Source organism: Denticeps clupeoides, chromosome 9 (assembly GCF_900700375.1).
Source record: "Denticeps clupeoides chromosome 9, fDenClu1.1, whole genome shotgun sequence".
In the NCBI taxonomy this organism is placed as follows: Eukaryota; Metazoa; Chordata; class Actinopteri; order Clupeiformes; family Denticipitidae; genus Denticeps; species Denticeps clupeoides.
The window spans coordinates 17,627,743-17,646,316 of NC_041715.1; the positions used below are offsets into that span (position 1 = coordinate 17,627,743).

The following is an 18,574-nucleotide window of genomic DNA, read 5'->3' on the forward strand; positions in this document are numbered from 1 at the left end:
TGCCATGCCTCTTTCTGCCAGGTAACATCATATTGGAGTGGTTGAATACAGTGCTTTGTGTGGAGGGAGAAAGAGTTTTTCTAATATTTGTAAAAAAGACCATGTGGTGTGGGAGAAGAGAATAGAGTGTGTAGAAAAAACTCTTTCTCCCTCCACACAAAGCACTGTATTCAACCACTCCAATTTGATGTTACCTGGCAGAAAGAGGCATGGCAAAATAGAGGTTAAAAATGAACAGTTTCTAATTTATTAACACCGGTAAATAATTATTGTAGTTACATTTGAATATTGAATGTAAAAAAGGTACCAAGGTTACAGAGAAAATAAAAATGATAAGAAAGAGTAAAGAGGGAGAAGAGAAAAAGAGGGGGAGAGAAAGACTCAGAATCCTTCCGGCTTCCGATGGAAAACCCCCTGAGCAAGAAAGCTCAGAGTCCCTTTTTCCACATGTGAGCAGACCTTTATACCCCTGGCCTACAGGAAGTTGTCACTGGCCTACAGGAAGTTGTCAATGACCAATCAGAACCTGTTGTTTCGGATGTCACGCCCCCGGTGCCTCCCATTTGGGGAAGACAAAGAGGGTGGGCGGTCCTGACGGCTGACACTTCACACGTTGCCGTCAGACAAAAGGCATGTAAAACAGAGGTGCCAAATCTTCACGCACAACCATCGACACAGAAATGTCACACCTCCCCCTGCAGACAGCTGTTATGCAACACAAAAGCGGGCTCCCGTGATGTCCATCCTTACACTTGCAAAGAAATGAAAAAACAAAATTGACCAGAAAAAAAAAGAAAAACGCCTGACCTTTTCAATGTTCTTTCCACAAACTACAGAATCAAAATGTCCACAGTTTTCAGTGTGTTCAAAACATTATTGCTCTATCAATTCTAAGAATAAAAGTGCCAAACAATCAATAATCAAACAGGACACTCAAATCTTGCACTCTTCCCATCAACCCGTCCCAGTACAGCAATACAGTAGATGGATTTCCATACTTACACAGTCTGATGAATAATCACAAACAGCAATTCTTTTCAATTCAATCTACTACGAAAACAAGGGGGGACGAGAAGAACAGATACATGATCTCAGAAAAACATCAAGGGCCTAAAGTAGTTAAAGCTGTGGTTCTTGTCCAGTGGTCACGCCTTCACTCGTTCTCGTTATTGAAATCTGGGCTGGTGTCTCCTTCATCGCTGAGAGCTTCTTCATTGGTGAATGTTCCTGCCATGGACGTGCCCAGATGCGCTCTGACCGGAGCCATCTCTGACAGGACGATATTGTCATTGTTCACTAGGGTAGTCCTATCCATGATCTCCTTACTGTCCTTGGAGAGGACGGCCTCCAGAAAGTCATACTTGGGAGACAAGGTGCCGCTCTCAAAGAGATACTTCGCCAAGTACGAGAAAGCCACATTACTCAAGAAGGATGCAAGCATGGACACCGTCTTGAAGGGGAACTTCTGAACAATGACGTACTCAATCTCCTGAGTCAGGTGGTGAACCTTCTTGTCCTGGTACCACCCAGGATAATAAATAAAAGGCGGAAGCTTAAGATACGGCTCCCCGCCACCGATGCGGAGAAGCAGGCCGAAGACGTAGGCGGCCACCGAGCCGTAAGTGTTGGTCCCTTTAACGAAGAGCACACTGATCAGCTGAGGGAAGATGATGACGTAGACCAAGTCCGAGCTCAGGTACCACAGGCCGTAGACGGTGCCTGTTAACAGGGCCATCGCCGTCGCCAAGGCTCCAAAGACAAAAATGGTTATTCTCATCACCCAGACAATCTCCCGGTCTGATGCCTGAGATGCAAACACAGCGTACAGGGCGGAGTCAGGAGATTTCATACATGGGTTTTGATCTAGTGTTGATGTGATATGTTCACCTCCAGACCAGGATTTTGCTTTAACCAGCTGAGGAGTGGGCCTATTTCATATTTTATGAAACATTTTCATATGTTTATTCATATTTTCATGTGTAAAGCTTTTTTATTTATTTAAATGCATGTCCAGCCTGAATATCAAATACATGGCATGGATTTAACAGCAATGTTGACTTTGTTGAGAAGTGAGCACTCAACTCAACTGTGACCACTGATCCGTTTTTCAGGCAAATTTCATAAGTGGCGACGCCACTTTTTCTCAAGACTGTTAAAACACACGGTACAAAATATCATTTCGCTTTTTTGAGGCCATGGCTGCATGATGACCACACTTTTTCAGGTGTGTTATCTGTTGTAAATCAGATTAATATGAATTAATTGATGTTCAGAAATCTTATCCCTATAAATAATGCCTGGAAAAGGAAAGGAAATCCTGGCCTGGATTTTCACTTTCGGATTTACCTTCCGAAATCGTTTTATTGCTAGCATAGAAGCACTTCTGTTCTTTTGTTTCTTACCGACTGGCGGAAAGCGAGCTGGTAGATGTTTCGGGCGAACATGGAGCTGGCGGACAGAATGGAAGAGTCTGCCGATGACATAACCGCTGCTGACACCGCACCCAAGCCGAAGAAGGAGATGTAGGGCGGGCAGAGATACTGCAGCACGATGGGCAGGATCATGTCAGACTCATCCTTCTCCACCGGCGGCAGGCTGCCGTAGGACGTCTGGTTCCAATCTGTGGCAATCAGGGGACACTGTGGTTAAATCCACTAATCCGGTCATTTAGAGGAAACCCTTGCGCTCTCAAAACGCTGAAAACTTTCATCAAAACTAATCTCAACATTGCAAATATTTGCTTGGTCTTTCTTCACTTCAACAGAGAATGTTACCACATTCAGTATGTTTCCTCTCAACCGTGCAGCCTTTCTGTCAATCTGTCCGTTCCTTCGCTCTGGAGCCAAATAAAAACCTGCCGCTGATTAGCAGTGACTTTGATGCCGTAGCTTGCCATCAACCAAATTAATTAATCCCACCTCAGATGCAATTTTCTCCAAAAAAAAAAAATGAAATGTTAAATGAGTGCGCTTCAATAATGGATGACAGGAAACATCTGTTGCCGTTCTTTCTGAAGATCTGCGGCAATCGAAGATCCTTTCCGAGGCGGGCGGCCAAGACAACAGCCGCGGGGGCGAACTGCGTTCAATTAAAAACCAGGCCCGTAAACCATCAGCTCTCCACAGCAGAGTCAAAAAAAAGCGGCAGTAAACAAACATCACGCAATGCGAGCGCTTTGATCAAGGACGTCCTAATTAATGGCGGTGGAATATCCAAATAGACATGAAACAGTGTTATAGTGTGGTGTAAAAAAAAAAAAAACACTTAAAAGGGGCAGAGGCGGAGGTTTGAGGTGTTTGGGGGCGTTCACCTGTGGATGCCCCAATCGCTCCTATAAGGACCGAGGGCACGGCCATGACAATGCAGCCGAAGGCGGCCAGGAAGGAGAGGACTTGGGCGTAGGTAGCTGAAGAGGCAGAAAGAACCCGTTGAAAATACACCTGCCAGGGAATCCCCCCCAACATCTAGGAACAAGAACGTCATTTTCAATGCACGCACACAGACTGGCGCATCCTGCCGTACCACCTCCATGCCTACCAAATGCAGTTTTACGCTAGAAAGGTTTGGTGGCATGAGGTTCGATCTGGGGATCGGTTCAGTCGCCGCATTTGCATTTACCAGGAGGCAGAAGTTGTCTATCCACATCCACGAATCAGACGGATTGATCTGGCCCAGCCACGGTGCCTGAAACACCTTCTTCACGGCCGTGACGCCGATGTCTGACACAGCAGGGTTCGAGAGAGCAAACGGCACACTGATCCACTGGAAAGGAAAGAAGGGGCTTGAAGGGGCTTTAAAAACAACGAAAGGAAAATATCCTAAAACTCACCAGTCCTAGAAATATACAGAAGAGTTGGACCACGTCAGTGTACGCCACGGAGTAAAGCCCCCCGACCAGCGTGTAGAAAATGGCAATGAGGGCGGAGATCACCACCGACATGTTGATGTCGATGTCCACAATCACGCTCAGGGTCGCCCCTGGAGACCAGAAGGGGTTCCCGTTAGTGGAAAACCGGCTATTTTTTTCTTTTTTCTTTTGACCAAATGGGACTTGATGCTTGACTCACACACCTAGAGCTGACAAAATGGCAGCGGACCAAAAGATCTCTCCCATCAAGGCAGGAATAAAGAGCAGGCCACCCATCCTCTGGCCGTAGATTTGCTGGAAAGGGTCGAGCATGGTGACATATCCTTTGGACCGCATGGGTTTGGCGAAAAACAGACCGCCTGCGGGCAAAAAGTGCTTTAATTACCGGATCAATTAGAAGAGAGAGTTTGAACAGAATCTTTGAACAGGAATTGCTACATATATTTTTTTTCATAAAACACATACCCACAACCAGGCTTAGTGCGTATCCAAATGGAGCCTGTGCCCAGGCTAAGCCATACCCAGGCAAGTAGACGTACTCAGCAGTGCCGTTGATGTAACCCCCTCCAACCCAAGTTGCTGGAAAAGCACCACGACAGGGAAAAAATGGAAAAACTACAATTTGTGCATATTTTGCAAAAAAAAAAGATAATAAAATAATAATAATGACATTTCTGAATGTGTTTCATATATACGCAGCCTCCTCCGTGGCCACAGTGGTGCCTTAATCAATTCATAAATTCCATTAGCGTTTCCCCATTTCACGATTAATAATTCACAGGGTTTCGCCACGAAGAATAGAGCTGCAGAACGTTTTTTTTTTTTTTTGCTCTTAAGTTGCATCGCAACATCGCGCCGCTCCATTAACTTGTTGTGCAGCTTGATTTACTCAAAATGCAACATTTTGGTGCCAATATGGACTTTTTAGCCTATAAATCCATACATGTTTCACTGAGCCCGTGGTAAGAAGTGTCTCCAACTCACCGGTCATGGTAAAGCCCCCGACAAATAAACCGATGTCTCTCCCGCCCACCATGATGGTCTCGCTGCGGTCGGAACCCTCCGCGGCCCCGGAGTTCTTGTTCTTCCACGCCGCCCATATCCCCACGAAGAGGATCAGCACGTAGAAGATAACAATCGCCACCAGTCCCTCCGCGTGGATGGCCATCTTCTACTGTCGAGGCTGATGCTGATGCTGATGCTGATGCTGCTGGTGCTGCTGCCGCTGCGCGCGTCTGATGCGCATCGAGACCTGCGCGCAAAAAGGCGAACGGCACCCAAGCGCCCGCTTCAAGCAAAAACGCCATTCTTATCATATTAATATTAATAACTAACGCACGTCTGGCCGACAAGCTGATTACTCATTCAAATCGAATATGATTTTATTACATCGGGTTTTTTTTTTTTGGCATTAAACAGTCCCGACTGTCGAACTGTTGCAACTTTCTGTTCTTTTTTTTTAAGGAACGCGCGTTTTCACGTAGTTATTAAAAATAAAAAGTCGCTTTTCCAGCGCACGTCTGGTTTCTGCTAAGTTCCTACCTTCCGACCTGGAGAAGTGGTGGCCGCGGGGAGGCCGTGCGTAATGCCCGACCTGACGGTGTCTTTTAAGGGACACGTTATCGTCAGAGGTCCGAGGGCGACGGACGTCAGAGGTCCGTGGACGGATGTTGGCTTTTCTGTATGTCCGTCCGTATGAAGACAAAGTAGACCCGTTCTCAAAAGACAACTTTAATAGGCAGGTTAGAGTTGTAATCGTTTATTGAGTGAAGTGTAATAATCGGTTCGCCACGAGAAGAACGCAGGGATCGCCCGTCTTGCGTGATTACGCGAACGGCGTGGGACGGCGTGGGACGGCACACACACACGCGTCCCGTGTGTGTGTCACTTCCCGTTCAGGTTGGGGCCAATAGGGGTACTTTAATTGGAAAAGGCGTTTAGTTTTGCAGGAAAAAGGGAAGACCAATTTCAGAGACAGCATGTTGCTATTTTGTCGCGTCGACAGTTCATTTAAAGGAGCGAGAAGAAAGAAAAACAGACCAATTAAAATTGAAGCAAGAAAACAGTCTGTCCCACAGACAGCACAAAAGATGCTGTGCAAATAAACAATATGAAAATAAAAACTAGATCTACAGTATATCTGCTAATTTATTATTTTATAAGAAACATGAATAGGACTTTATGCTTAATGTTTCTCACAAGAAGAAACAAAAATCGTATGCTGTATTCATACACACACACACACACATATATATATATACATATAAAATATATTAATATAAATGATATATATATATATATATATATAGTTCCTGAAAACCGGTCTGGGTATAAAGACTAATCCCCCTGCCAGCGACAGCAGTGAGCGCGCATTGACGTGCAAAAGCGTCCTCTGTCGCCACCATGCGGTCAAAACACAGTCACACGCCTTCAAACCAAAGGCCTGCTCATTTATTTCATTTCACTGTCGTGCTTTTAAACCCTTCTCAGTGGCCAGACCGTGTACATCGGGTTGATTTGGTGGTGGTAGTAGCCTGGTGGTGGCAAAACACTCGCCTATGAACCAGAAGACCACCCAGTGTCTCCGGCAGGACTGTCCCTGTAACTACCGATAGTGAGTCGTTTCAACTCAAATCTAAAGCGAACATTCACGAGAAGCTGTGAACAGCTTTTTAAACAAACCCAGAATGTTGCTCATAAATGCAGTGACATTTATGACATTGAGTACCACGTCCAGTGAGTGAGTATGCATGCAGTACTATTGATCTGCATGTATGTGTGCCTTAGGCACAATATCACTATAAAATTCACCCCCATTTAGAATTTGTCTGTTTTTTTTTGTGTGTTCATTGCCACTTTAAAAATCTATTTTGTTCATTGCTGTTCTTGTCAGAAAAATGAATCAATGAAATAATGGCAAAACAATGCTGGTATGAAATCAAAAGTCTTTGTGGAATAGGAATACGCAACATTTATTTGTCATATTTGTCTAAGGAATAGACATTGACATGAATAATAAATACAGCTGCTTTGGCATCAAAGATGCACTTAAGGTTAGACTGAAATGAGTGAGCGATACCTTCTTCATTCATCCATAAATATCTGGCTTAACAATCATTAGTTGGTAAGTTGTTGGTCACGAATGTTGAGAGGAAAAAAATACATTTTCATGATTCCAGCTACTTTTTTTCTACCATAAATGCTATTTAAAACAACACCCTCAACATAGAAATATATAAATCGGACAAATATAGTTTTTTTCCCCTCTCATTTAAACATAGTCATTGAGCCTGTAGCCACTACTGGATGGCGATATTTGAGTGGGAGTGTGATTGCCCTTGCCGGCCGTGGGGTTTTGGTGGGCAGGTGTGTGCAGGGTGCTGAATTCTGGTGGGTGCCGGGGTGGACCGGCGCCCCCGCTGGCCATGCAGAGCACCAGGCCACCAATCGCGCTGAGGCACGAGGAAGCGAAGCCCACGTACACGGCAAAGCCGACCTCGTACTTCATGCCGACTGGAAGCAGGGTGCTGTGGAAGTCCCGGATGACGTCGCCGGCGGTCCACGACACCGTCACTAGGCAAAGGATGCCTGCTGAGATGAAAGACACCCCGCCCGTCACAGCCAGGGCGTTCTTAGCCGGCGAGCCCCGGGCACAGCGGGTGCACTTCATGCCCACGGCAGAGACCAGACTGGCGAGGGCGGCTGTGACACACGAGAGCACCATGAGGGCCCGGGCAGCCTGCAGATCCTGGGGCAGGGCCAGCAGCGAGCGGTGGACCTCGCACTGGTAAATGCCGGTGCTGTGAGAGACGCACTCCATCCAGAGTCCCTTCATGTAGGAGGTGCTGGTGATGATGTTGGAGCCAACGTAGGCCGTGCTCCGCCAGTGCGGCATTACGGTGGCCACCACTGTTCCAATCAGGCCCAGGAAGCCTAGGAAAAACCCCATGAGCTGGACGACCATGTGGGCCATTGGTGACACATAAGTTAAGTTCCTTCAACACAGGAAGAGTTCCGTACGTAGCTGCTCGGTGCAGATCAGATTCCCCGCGGTGTGACAGACTCTCATCAAAGTCAGTCACAGTCGTGAAATCATTCCTCTGTGACGTCTCCGGAGCTTTCCGAAGCCGGCTGCCTGCGTGACTAATGTGAGCGGCGATAAGCTTCACCTGCTTAATGTGTTCCTATGGGCGCAAACAGGAAACCTGTGGCTTTTTCTGTTGAGTCTGTCTCGTCTGTGCAAAAAGTAAGACATGCAAACACATTTATATATATAAAAAAAAAAAACAATTCAACAGTATTCTTCAAATCTTTGATATATCTAATGGTCTACTGCTAATTTGCAAAAACTGTTTATTGCAGAATTTCCATGTTTTCATGAAACGATGACATGATGTGAGCTGCAATACAATATTGTTCTCCATCTGTGGACTTTTGCTTGTAGGAGATCGCTAGTCGACACCCAGTTCTTCTAGCACAATCTCTACATATCAGTAAGACATTATTGCCACTTTCACTTTTTTTATCAGTATTATTTGTGTGTTTTACACTTTTAGAAAGTCCCTTCTGTTTTACCACTGCCTATTTATTCCCATAGATGTTCATAATGTGTATGTTCCATCTTCCTGTTCCAGGAGGGCTGAGGTGACAACAAAGCTCTGCTTGACATGACTTGGGACTGATTACAGTCCGTACTAGTGATGGATATGCAAGGTTATGTATCGCAGAAAAAAAAAGAAGACATCAATGAATCAGGCACAGTTCTAAGTACCGATCCAGTTATGCAGAAGGAAAAATGGTATTTATGACAATAATGCCGCGTCAGTCCTTTCATTGAGGCGCTTTGGATCAATGACAAGCAATGATTCAGCACAGAGGTGTGGAACCACATAAACAGCCACTATTAAAAAGTGGCTTATTTATTAAGAAAGCGAAGGACCACGCCTCTAACACAATTGCTCATTGTACCCAGCGTCGCATCCGATCCCGAAAACGAATGCTCCTGCGACAAACAAAGCTAACCTTGTGAGCAAGAACTGGAGATGACGGGCGAGAGGCCGCAGGGAGATTTTCACAGTCCTGGCCCCAGATGCTGTCTTCTTAAAAATAGATCACTGTGATCCATGCTCATGATGGAGTTTAACTACACACAACATTTCTAGTATAACCAAACCCTGATATAATGATGCTGATGCAAAACATTTTCATCATATACATAATGTTATTCAAATTCTTTCTACCGTAATTTCTCCTTACCTTTAACAAAAGGAGTTTAGCCTTCACCCTGGTTCCTCACATGTTGGGGGTCAGTAAGCGCTTGTGTGTCCCCTGGATCCCATGGGCGCTGGAGTTTATAAAGCTTCGCTGCAGTCGGCGCGCCAGGTTGAGCCGGCGCCGGTCTCCAGCTCTCTCTGCCCCCCTTTTGCGGGGCGAACAGTGGTTATTGTTCCGCCCGGCGTGCTGCCGATCGGATGGTGGACATCATCAGCACATCACTCACAGGCACTTCCTCGGCTGTCAGCGGACTGTGACACGCAGCACCATCAGGGCGCTCTATAAACGCAGCTCCGGCCCGGGGACCTCATTGTCACCGTCGCAAAGGAGAGGCCATTGATTCGCCCCGTCCCATTTACTTAGGCCAGATGAGCAGGCAGCTGGAAGATATTTTTGATTTATTTCACAATTCAATTTTCTAAGCAGGAAGTGCACCACGCCAAAGGAAAACAGAACAGGATCGTGCCAGACTAACTTACTGAGAATAAATTATTAGGGTCTGCGAATCAGGGCGCCACAGTGGAAAGGTGGCACGTACCTCTGCTCTTCACCCGTGGCCTCAAACCCCACCGGGAAGCTTGCAGGGCCTTGAGTGACAGTCCTGCTCCTCTGTGGAGAGCGGAGAGGACCCATGCCTTGTGAGTTTCGTTGATAGGATTACACCGTGCAGGGACTGTAGGAGGGACCACATTCATGCGGGTGTTAATAGCCTTAAGAGGAAGCGGTTTAATCCGCTACTCGCTCAAACCAACCACAGGCCAGGGTTAGTTAGGTCTTGGCTACATGCTCTTGTAGAAGAGACACAGTTATTTACTCAGAATAGGGAGTAGTAATTGTTTTATTGTTAATGCAGAGAGTGATCAAATGGGCTACTCTGTCATCGGATCACAGACCCAGAGATAAGCAGCACCATTCAGTATGAAGTAATCCCCATGCTTGCTCAGGACAACACGCAGCCATGATGCCTGCGCTGGAAATACCGGATCCAGCTTCTGCTTCTAATACGACTGACTACGCTGATGGGGGTCGCGCATGCGCAGAAGCGTGTTACAGACTATGCCGCATGTCTGAGTAATAGAGAGATTCACGTTTTAAATTTCATATTACACATGAAGTACATATTTAGGATTTTGTTAACGTGGCATTTATGGTTTCAGGCAAAATACACGCTCCGAGAATTTTTATAACTCGTACTTTTTTCTTTACTGAAAGTGAAAAGGGGCACGCGTTCATTTGGCTCACTTTAAATGGTAAGCAATGAGATTTTTGGGGTATTAAACAGCACCGGGTATTATGACAGACCAAACAACATTAATATCTAAAGAAGTCGTAGTGTGACGAGAATAAAGTCCGTAATTAAAACCGTGTTCGCTTGTGGCGCTAAATAGCGCTCGAGCTAGCTAGCTAGCTAGCTATCAGGGTTAAAACGCGACGCTGAGTCGTTCTGAGAGAGGATGGCGCGCAGGTCACAACATTTCTCGTCAGAGCTGAAATCCTCCCACATATTTAGCCCCTCGGAAGGTGAGACACGAACGAAACCGCCAAAACTCGTGATTATCGGCTAATATAACTAATGTAAATTAATTAAATATCCCTGACCAAGTGCAGCGCTCACAAAGAATAAAAAAAACAAGACACACATTAACAACCAGCGGGACATTTTATATACATATACATACACACACACACACACACACACACATATATATATATATACACACACACACATACACAAAATCAGCGACCATATTGTTATTGGGCTGATTTAGTGCAAGACACTGTGACATAATTGAAGAATTGTGTCTGGCTCTGGTGTGTGAAGGTGGCTCGGTTCCAGCCATGGTGAAACCACGGCGGCCGCCCAGGAAGCTCCAGCCCTCTCTGGCCAGAAGGATCATGACGCGGAGCCAGAGAAGCTCCCAGCAGGGCTGCTTTGAGCAGCTACCCGCCGAAGTGTTCCATGTCATTTTAGAGCACCTCACAGGTGAGGAACAGGGCCAGGATGGAATTAATGGTGAAAAGCTAAATACGTAAAATACATTCTGGAATATATGACAAACCATGTTTGATGAAGTACAGTATTAGGGGCAGTGGGTTCTTGTCATTGTGAAACACTGCAGCACAGCACACTTCCTTAACCACTAGGCCACCACTGCCACTGGCCTTGCAGGAAGGTGCCACTGAGCACCGTCCCCACACACTGCTCCTCGGGCGCCTGTCATGGCTGCCCATCGCTCACCGAGGGTGATGGTTAAAAGCAGAGGACACGTTTCATTGTGTCACCGTGTGCTGTGCTGCAGTGTTTCACAATGACAATCACTTTCACTTTCGTTTGTTTTTCCCAGTAACTGACCTGAGCGTTTTCAGCATGGTTTCGAAAGCCGTCAATGCATGCATAGTCAACCATGTGTCAACTCTGTCCTGGAGGACGAGGATGGTCATACAGAAACTTCACCACTGCACCTCGCCCGATGACGAACACGTCACGTTGGCTTACTACAGATCTCTAGGTAGGGGCAGGTTCGAATGCTTTGCCTGTGAAATTAGTGGGGGGTCGAGTGAGGGGAAGACGTGAAGTATCAGCTTTTCTCACGGATTAGGCTTGTTGTTCAAAAGATGTACGCTGCTACTACCAACAAAGGATCGCTTGAAGTTTATTAGCAGCAGGTTCTCAAAGGTAAGACCAGCGTAGGATAAAATATTGCGGGCTGCCGCTGAATTTGAATCAAAACTATATTTCAAGATCCGGTTCCTCCTAGGTTCCCTGTTTTTCCCTTGATCACTGTACTGAAGTTTCAGGCTGTTTGGGCTACGCCTGCTACGGAATGTTCCTGAAGGTAGCAGCGCACAATTTTCTGGCACTTTTTTGGTGAGTTGCATTTCAGTATGAAACCGCAGCTTCTCCTGGTCTCTTCTCCGTGCATCGCAGACATTAATAGCAGGGTGGGATGATTTGGAGTGCCACAGGGTTTTCATCTTCTTGTCTGATTGCACCAATCTGCTTCGAAGGATTGAGACGATCCTAACAAGCAGACCAGGCAAGTTGTTCCCGATGCTTCTCACTGAACTGTCTCTTAAGCTGTTGCACTTATTGCTAAAGTTTGGCGAGATGCTGATGTTGACACGTTCATTCATTTCTTCTTCTGTAACTGACACTTTCTATTGTGTATGCCAAATCAAGTCTGATATATCAGCATATTAGGGAGAATTAATAAAAATGATAAGACCTGCTGTTGGGAGTTCTAAGAAAATCCCATGAAATCTGGCTGTTTATCATTACTGGACAGGAGCCTCAGACAGGATGGAGCAGCATATTCGACGCTTCTGTCGCAGTGTGCTCCTGGACCTGAATCAGTGTGCTGGAGACTCACTCTTCTGGTTGACCCACCTGCTGAGGCCGTGGCCGATGGTGAGCCAGGCACGACTGCTCTTCATTCTCTGTGGACCACTCTGCACTGATGGTAAAATTCAAGTTGGAAAGTAACTTTCTGCCCTTTCATGTTGCCTTCCTGCATGGATTTGTTTACTTTGTGAACACATAATGTGAAGAGACAGTCTGTAAATTCTGTATCATTTACACAGTCATGAGAAAAATTGCAATTGCACAGTTGTATAATAAACCACTGGATGAACACTGAGATGCTCCTGAACGTCCTGTAACCTGTAAACCATGCCTGACGTCTCTCAGGAAAGATTGGTTGGCAGCAGGTGTGTGATGTGCCTTTGGCCCAGGTACAGCTGTGGGACCTGGCCAAGGCCCTTGTTCTACTCTATGGGAACACAGACTCCAGAGAATGGAGTGCCGGCAATGTTTTGAGCATCATAGAGGAGATAACAGGTAACACCAGAGGCAGCTCCTCTTTATTATTTAGTATCTACATCTCAATAATGTGGGAAGTACATTGAACAGTGGTATTTGTTTTAGCCCTTCTCTGGGGGTTTTCCAAAGTCATACAGTGAAATAAAATACATTATCTATGTTAAGTCCAAATAATAGTGCTCTAACACAGCACTTCAGCACCTCTTTGTCAAATTTAGAGCATGCTCACTCTATTCTTCCCGTGATGTAATCTGCTAACTTATCTATCTGAAGCATATTGACATTTCCAAGTTTCTGCCCAAATTCTACTGATTGTTTTTTTCACTGTACAGTGTTTTTGGAAAATGTTGGAAAATTATTTTCCCACAAAGCGGAACATCAAAGCTGTCATTGCAGTTTCATAAAAGTTTGCAACCAAATGGTACAGATGGACTGCAACCACAGTGATTTTAACATCCGATTCTCAGTCCTTCCTCAGCCATGGCACATAGAAAATGTGGCGCGACTGCTCGTCTTCTGTGGGAAGAACATCTGCTACAGTGTTCTGGCCAACAAGGCGCTCAATGGACGGGTCTTGGAGATCTCACAGCTCTTGGTTTTAATCATCTTGGTAAATGCATGTTAAACACATATTACGTATGTTTGGGTACTAGTATGTTGTGACCCTGACATGAAAATCTGCCACCAGTCTTATGCATATAAAGGGATCAGCAAGTTAATGCACTGGTTAAAACTTTATACATAAATTGAAAAGAAAACATAGCAATTAAACAAATGTTATATTGACATCAGAATTTTTATATGCACTGTTTACATCTGAAAAATACCTCTAACAAAGACTATAGTCCAGTTTGTGTGGTATTTTAAATGAAATATATTGCAGGATTGATTCATCAGATTTTTATGAAAACACTGTTGTTTAAGCAGGTTTGTGAGAAGGACTGCTACTGCATGAAGTGGCCTGTGATGATAGTGAAGCAGCTGTGCAGTCTGTTCCCAGGGGCTTCTGACAAGTGGTCCTTCATCCAGAGCATGGAGAACACATTCTCTGAGGTCTCCATGGAAATGTATGCGCTCGTCGCTTCAGGTAATTTTCTAAACGGGGATGGCATTTATTTCACAGACCTGCAGATATCATCTGGTAAAGTGTACAGTAATGCAGGCAGCGATGTAATCTTTGTTTGTGCAGGCAATCAGAATGAGAATGAGGACATGCTGCAAAGCTTCTGCAGACTCCTCAAAGCCAGCGCACTTTTTCACACCGAGATTGTGTACATGCTCCTGAAATAAGACTGATGCCAATGTTTCCTGGGCAGAATTTCACCATGTCAAGGTTTACAGTTTCTTCTGTCTAACTGGACGCCGCTTTATGTCCAATACATTTTATTCCTCTTGTTTGTTCATCTCGTTGTGGTCAGTGAACACAATTTTGAAGGACAAACACAAGCCCAAGGCTCTGGATAAATAAAAAAAAAAACATGATAATGCTGTTAGCACTCTCATGGAAGCATGTTGGGTCACAGATGTGATATGAGTCCCTGTTTTTCTATATTTATTGTACAATATATATTTATTTAAATCTATATTTCAGTCATTTAACAATTGATTACATTATCTGTTCAGTTGCAGTTCTAACCTCACTGTGATGGACTTCTATGTAACACCTTTTTGTACACTTGTCATTTGTCAATTATTTATACATTTACTCACATATTTAATAAAATGTTTATTCAAGTAATGGATTATGGATTAAATATACAAAATCGTGTTTAAGGTCCAGTGGACTTGTTAAGTGCAATTAAAAGTAAAGGAAAGACACGAGAAGCTCTGTGTTAAACAACTGGGCAATGACAACATGTTGATGTGTCTCCATTCTTAGCAGACTCAGACATAAATCTACAAATTGCAAGGAGCACCCACAAAAAAAAACGACAAGAGCAAACACACGCAGACGTCTCAGCAACACCACCTGCAGGCCAGTCTTTTTATTTCTGTACTTATTTTACGTCCACCGGAGGGAGACCGAGCACCTCTAGTTTAAGAGTCCTGCCTTCATACTGCTCAACGCCTCCCGCTGTCGTTGTCCCCAGGGCCACAGTCCTGTATGAAAGGCTTAATACGTATCTGCTGAGCTAAAACAGTATGCGTCTATTTAGTTATTTATATCAGAACAAATACCGAACTAGGGTTGATGAACTTTGCATGATGGAATTCGAAGATCGAAGGCAAAGTGTTTTTATGACCTGTGAAAAGTGGAAAACGTTTAGAATTAAACAAGAGTGTGTGACATACAGCATCAAAAGCCTGATCCACGGGACAACAGAAGGAAACAGAATGTGTCACATTCAAGATTCACACAACTCTGTATACCAGCGGTTCTCGAACTTTTTGGAGGCAGCGCCGTTACACCCAAACAGCCGCCCTTCACCCCTGCGTTATAACAAGTGTCCATTCATAAAATACTGCATTGGCCTGAATATAAGGCCGTTTTCTTTTCTCAATACATTTCTGTAAAACTGGTGTTGTGATCTTGCAACATGCCAAATATTTTGAAAAAGGCCTTAAATTTGTCTTGACATATTAATCTTAACAGAATTCATAATCTGTAAGATCTATTGAATATTTTACTTTTTATACATTTGTTTTTAAGAGCTGTGTGTCTCCCTGGGTTTGAGAACCACTGCTATACTAATTCTTTACGTGACCCTAAAACCTTTTCCAGCCAAAGGGAATCTAGACATTCAAGCACAACTCAACTGACTGAGTCTACAATCAATGATCAATAATCATAATCATACACTTCCTTATAAAACAATAATTAGTGTCACATAACTACTATTCCTCTTTATTTGCAAATAAATATTGGCACTGTTGTGCGCTTTGTGCTGTGAAAGATCTAGTATGCCTCTTTGGAAACCATACAAAAATAAAACACACAAATTTTAAGTACGTCTACTTTGTACAAAAATGGACATCTGCTTCTCCTACTGTGAGCTTCTCCTGCTCTGAACAAGAGGTATGTTAGTGTTCCCGTCCACGAAATGTGGTTCTTTCTTGAAGGGTTCAGTTTACGGCATGGCTTTGAACATCCGACCCCCGTTGTTGCCTCTCAGCAGCACATGGGCACTTGGATGATTCTGCTTCCTAAACATTGCTTCTAAGTCCGCGAGGAACAAGCTGGATGTTTGTCCAAAGTCGTCCTACATATCTCCTCTTTGCATTTGTAAATAGGACAATTTTTTTTTTCCAAATTATGTACACGTGACCTACTGTACATGAACGTTAAGAGTAAGATCTTGTACTGAAACCTCAGAGCAATGTTCTCCAGCAGCTCCAGCCACGGCCCCTGAATTACGTACCGTGTTCCGTACGGTTCCCTTTTTCCACTCAATCGTTACTGAAACTGCATATATTGCTGAATTTAAATACGAAAATAAAATTCAAAAATTCACTAGGGGGTTTCACACACAGGACTCCACATATATAAATATTATATTTAGATTACAACTGATAAATAGACTATACATTAAAAGTCAAGAACATTCAGAAATCCTTAGGCTGTCTGTATTGTTCAAGTATAAGCATACCAGATACTCTGGATTCGAGTAAATAAAACGAGATGCCTCATGACATTGGACATTATCAAACCTCAAAACAATTTGATATTAAAATCAATCCTCGGATTGCACATCTTATAGCAGCTACATGGTCACAAAACATGGAGAGTACTTGTAGATCACGTTCCCAAAATCTACAGATCTACTGTTAATATACTGTTGCTTCACATAGACACACTTTTGCTGCAACAAGGCCTATGGTCTCCTTTAGACATGCCGGTCGGTAAAGGTTCACAATCCAGGGTCTGGCGGAAGCTACTGAGTAGAAAAATGGTTCTTGTAGCTGAGTTTGCGTGTTGGGAGTAAGATGGTCAGCTGGTTAGCCTGCAGGAAAAGCGAGGCCTTGCATCTGTGGACAGGAAAAGTCTGGTTTTGTGAGAAGATGGCTGAGGCACAGGCTTGGAGCTTTCTTCTTACATTCTCATACGTGAAAGCCCTTCTCATGGGCTTGAAGCAGCTGCAGTCTTAGTGTCTGTATACTGCTGACTATTCGTCTCTGATGGCCTATCAGTGTGACCCCAATTTGTCTGACATCTCTGGGGGAGAAGAAGAAATGCAAAGAAGTTACTACTTAAGGTAAAACATGGAAAAATGATTCAATCACAGTCATTTTTTGACTCATAGTGTAGATATTTTAAAGGTGCTTTATAAGCTTTTGTGCATTGGGAGTGTTTGGGAGTGTTTGCAGTTTGCCAAAAATTATTATTGAAATAAAGCAGTCATCATCTATCTTCATGTTTGCTTTGGTAACGGTCGTGGTGCCAGCATGTCTATAACAGAGATCTTATGTGAAAGCCATCGATTTGCATTTACATTTATGGCATTTATCAGACGACCTTATCCAGACTGACTTACAATCAGTAGTTACAGGGACAGTGCCCCCCTGTTACAGGGACAGTGCCCCTGGAGACACTCAGGGACGCAATGGTAGTAAGTGGGGTTTGAACCTGTGTCTTCTGGTTACTACCACCCATTCATATATGAATGTTTAGCAAACAAAATATTATATAAGATGTTATATGCAGTTTCAGGCACACCGCCACCCTGTATGATACTCCTGAACAAGACTTTAATTCTTCAGGGCTATTTCACAGAGCAGAGCTTTACTGTTTATCACGGAAACTTGGATCAATGCGGGTGAGTTCAGCGCCTTTTCAGAAGGTGACTGTTCCGAAGAGCAGTGTGCATCTTCAGCTACTCTCTGAAATGTCTTTTTCGTCATTTGAACTGAGCTACTTCACGTTACGACGAAAGGAACCGGTATTGTGCATATTGGTCTTCAGACCTACTCAGTATAATAAGGACTTTATCCTTTTTTCTCTGACTTCATTGCTGCTGTGCTGACAAATTATGATACGAGTTTAATTGCTGGGGATTTTACTGTACATGTCTGCTGTCCCTCTACATTCATCCAGCCCCCTGACACCCCACTTAGACTGTCCTCAGTGACGTCAAGGCTTGGTTATGTCTTAATGAGGACAAAACTGAGGTGATTATCTTTGGGACCAGAGACCCCCAAATGGATTTAGGTCCTTTTGATAATTACCTCAAGCCCTTGGTCACAAATCTTGGATGTGATGTGAAAGTTTTTGTAATGCACTTCAGACCGGAATTAGTCACTCTTCACTTTCCCGCTTACACTGCAGCGTGTCTTTGGAATGGGAGCAACAAGCGTGAACACGTCACCCCAATTTTAGCATCTTTGCACTGGCTCCCGATGCCTTTTAGAATCGATTTTATTTAGAAAGATTTAAAGCTTTCAACGGACCGGCCCCTCAGTATATCACAGACCTGCCCTGAGGCCTGAGGGCCAGCTCCAGCTCGTGGTGCCTAAGACGAGACTTAGACAGCTCGCACTGTGGGGTGTTTTAAGTCTCATCTTAAGACCTACTTTTATTCTCTGGCTTTCAACCCACCGTGAGTTGTGTGGTCCTCTGTGTTTTTACCTATTATTTGTTATTTTACTTAATTTTAGTCTTATGACAATTTCTTATT

General features: G+C 44.3%; 4 protein-coding genes across 7 annotated transcripts in view; 1 reads left to right on the plus strand and 3 right to left on the minus strand.

Moving 5' to 3' along the window:
* Positions 1-734: 734 nt before the first annotated feature.
* LOC114796375 (high-affinity choline transporter 1) lies at positions 735-5,559 on the minus strand. The gene is made up of 9 exons (XM_028990261.1): positions 5,411-5,559; positions 4,853-5,120; positions 4,334-4,447; positions 4,072-4,227; positions 3,830-3,978; positions 3,619-3,762; positions 3,311-3,464; positions 2,403-2,620; positions 735-1,804 (listed from the first exon to the last, which is right to left on the minus strand). Exons 2-9 carry the CDS (start codon positions 5,034-5,036, stop codon positions 1,154-1,156), a joined length of 1,770 nt encoding a protein of 589 aa, XP_028846094.1. The 5' UTR covers positions 5,037-5,120; positions 5,411-5,559; the 3' UTR covers positions 735-1,153.
* Positions 5,560-6,838: 1,279 nt separating this feature from the next.
* On the minus strand, positions 6,839-9,798 carry LOC114796378 (claudin-14-like). Of its 3 annotated transcripts, XM_028990265.1 has the most exons (4): positions 9,681-9,798; positions 9,369-9,522; positions 9,125-9,287; positions 6,839-8,103 (listed from the first exon to the last, which is right to left on the minus strand). In XM_028990265.1, exon 4 carries the CDS (start codon positions 7,839-7,841, stop codon positions 7,140-7,142), a length of 702 nt encoding a protein of 233 aa, XP_028846098.1. In that variant the 5' UTR covers positions 7,842-8,103; positions 9,125-9,287; positions 9,369-9,522; positions 9,681-9,798; the 3' UTR covers positions 6,839-7,139. The 3 variants fall into 3 exon arrangements, with proteins under 3 accessions (XP_028846098.1, XP_028846096.1, XP_028846097.1); XM_028990263.1 differs by having other exon boundaries at positions 9,125-9,522; XM_028990264.1 differs by having other exon boundaries at positions 9,125-9,522; positions 9,622-9,789.
* A 561-nt stretch (positions 9,799-10,359) lies between these two features.
* On the plus strand, positions 10,360-14,274 carry LOC114796377 (F-box only protein 47-like). Its single transcript, XM_028990262.1, has 11 exons — positions 10,360-10,392; positions 10,965-11,126; positions 11,488-11,652; positions 11,743-11,819; positions 11,902-11,979; positions 12,072-12,180; positions 12,430-12,603; positions 12,831-12,980; positions 13,430-13,572; positions 13,890-14,049; positions 14,152-14,274. Exons 2-11 carry the CDS (start codon positions 10,982-10,984, stop codon positions 14,250-14,252), a joined length of 1,302 nt encoding a protein of 433 aa, XP_028846095.1. The 5' UTR covers positions 10,360-10,392; positions 10,965-10,981; the 3' UTR covers positions 14,253-14,274.
* The window catches only part of LOC114796374 (ephrin type-A receptor 6-like), a 132,176-nt gene continuing 127,324 nt past the window's right edge, over positions 13,723-18,574 (minus strand). For both annotated transcript variants that reach the window (XM_028990259.1, XM_028990260.1), the window contains exon 17: positions 13,723-17,115. In XM_028990259.1, coding sequence (XP_028846092.1) covers positions 17,001-17,115 — 115 coding nt within the window. In that variant the 3' untranslated portion in view covers positions 13,723-17,000. The remainder of the gene's footprint in view (positions 17,116-18,574) is intronic.

Excerpts from the sequence above, each read along its gene's own strand:
- LOC114796378 (XM_028990265.1), bottom strand. The coding sequence starts at position 7,841 with ATGGCCCACATGGTCGTCCAGCTCATGGGGTTTTTCCTAGGCTTCCTG.
- LOC114796375 (XM_028990261.1), bottom strand. The coding sequence starts at position 5,036 with ATGGCCATCCACGCGGAGGGACTGGTGGCGATTGTTATCTTCTACGTG. Across the intron at positions 4,448-4,852 it reads CGGGGGCTTTACCATGACCG|CAACTTGGGTTGGAGGGGGT; the intron begins GTGAGTTGGAGA and ends GTGCTTTTCCAG. Across the intron at positions 3,979-4,071 it reads TGCCATTTTGTCAGCTCTAG|GGGCGACCCTGAGCGTGATT; the intron begins GTGTGTGAGTCA and ends TCTGGTCTCCAG.
- LOC114796377 (XM_028990262.1), top strand. The coding sequence starts at position 10,982 with ATGGTGAAACCACGGCGGCCGCCCAGGAAGCTCCAGCCCTCTCTGGCC. Across the intron at positions 11,127-11,487 it reads CATTTTAGAGCACCTCACAG|TAACTGACCTGAGCGTTTTC; the intron begins GTGAGGAACAGG and ends TGTTTTTCCCAG. Across the intron at positions 11,980-12,071 it reads GCTACGGAATGTTCCTGAAG|ACATTAATAGCAGGGTGGGA; the intron begins GTAGCAGCGCAC and ends CGTGCATCGCAG.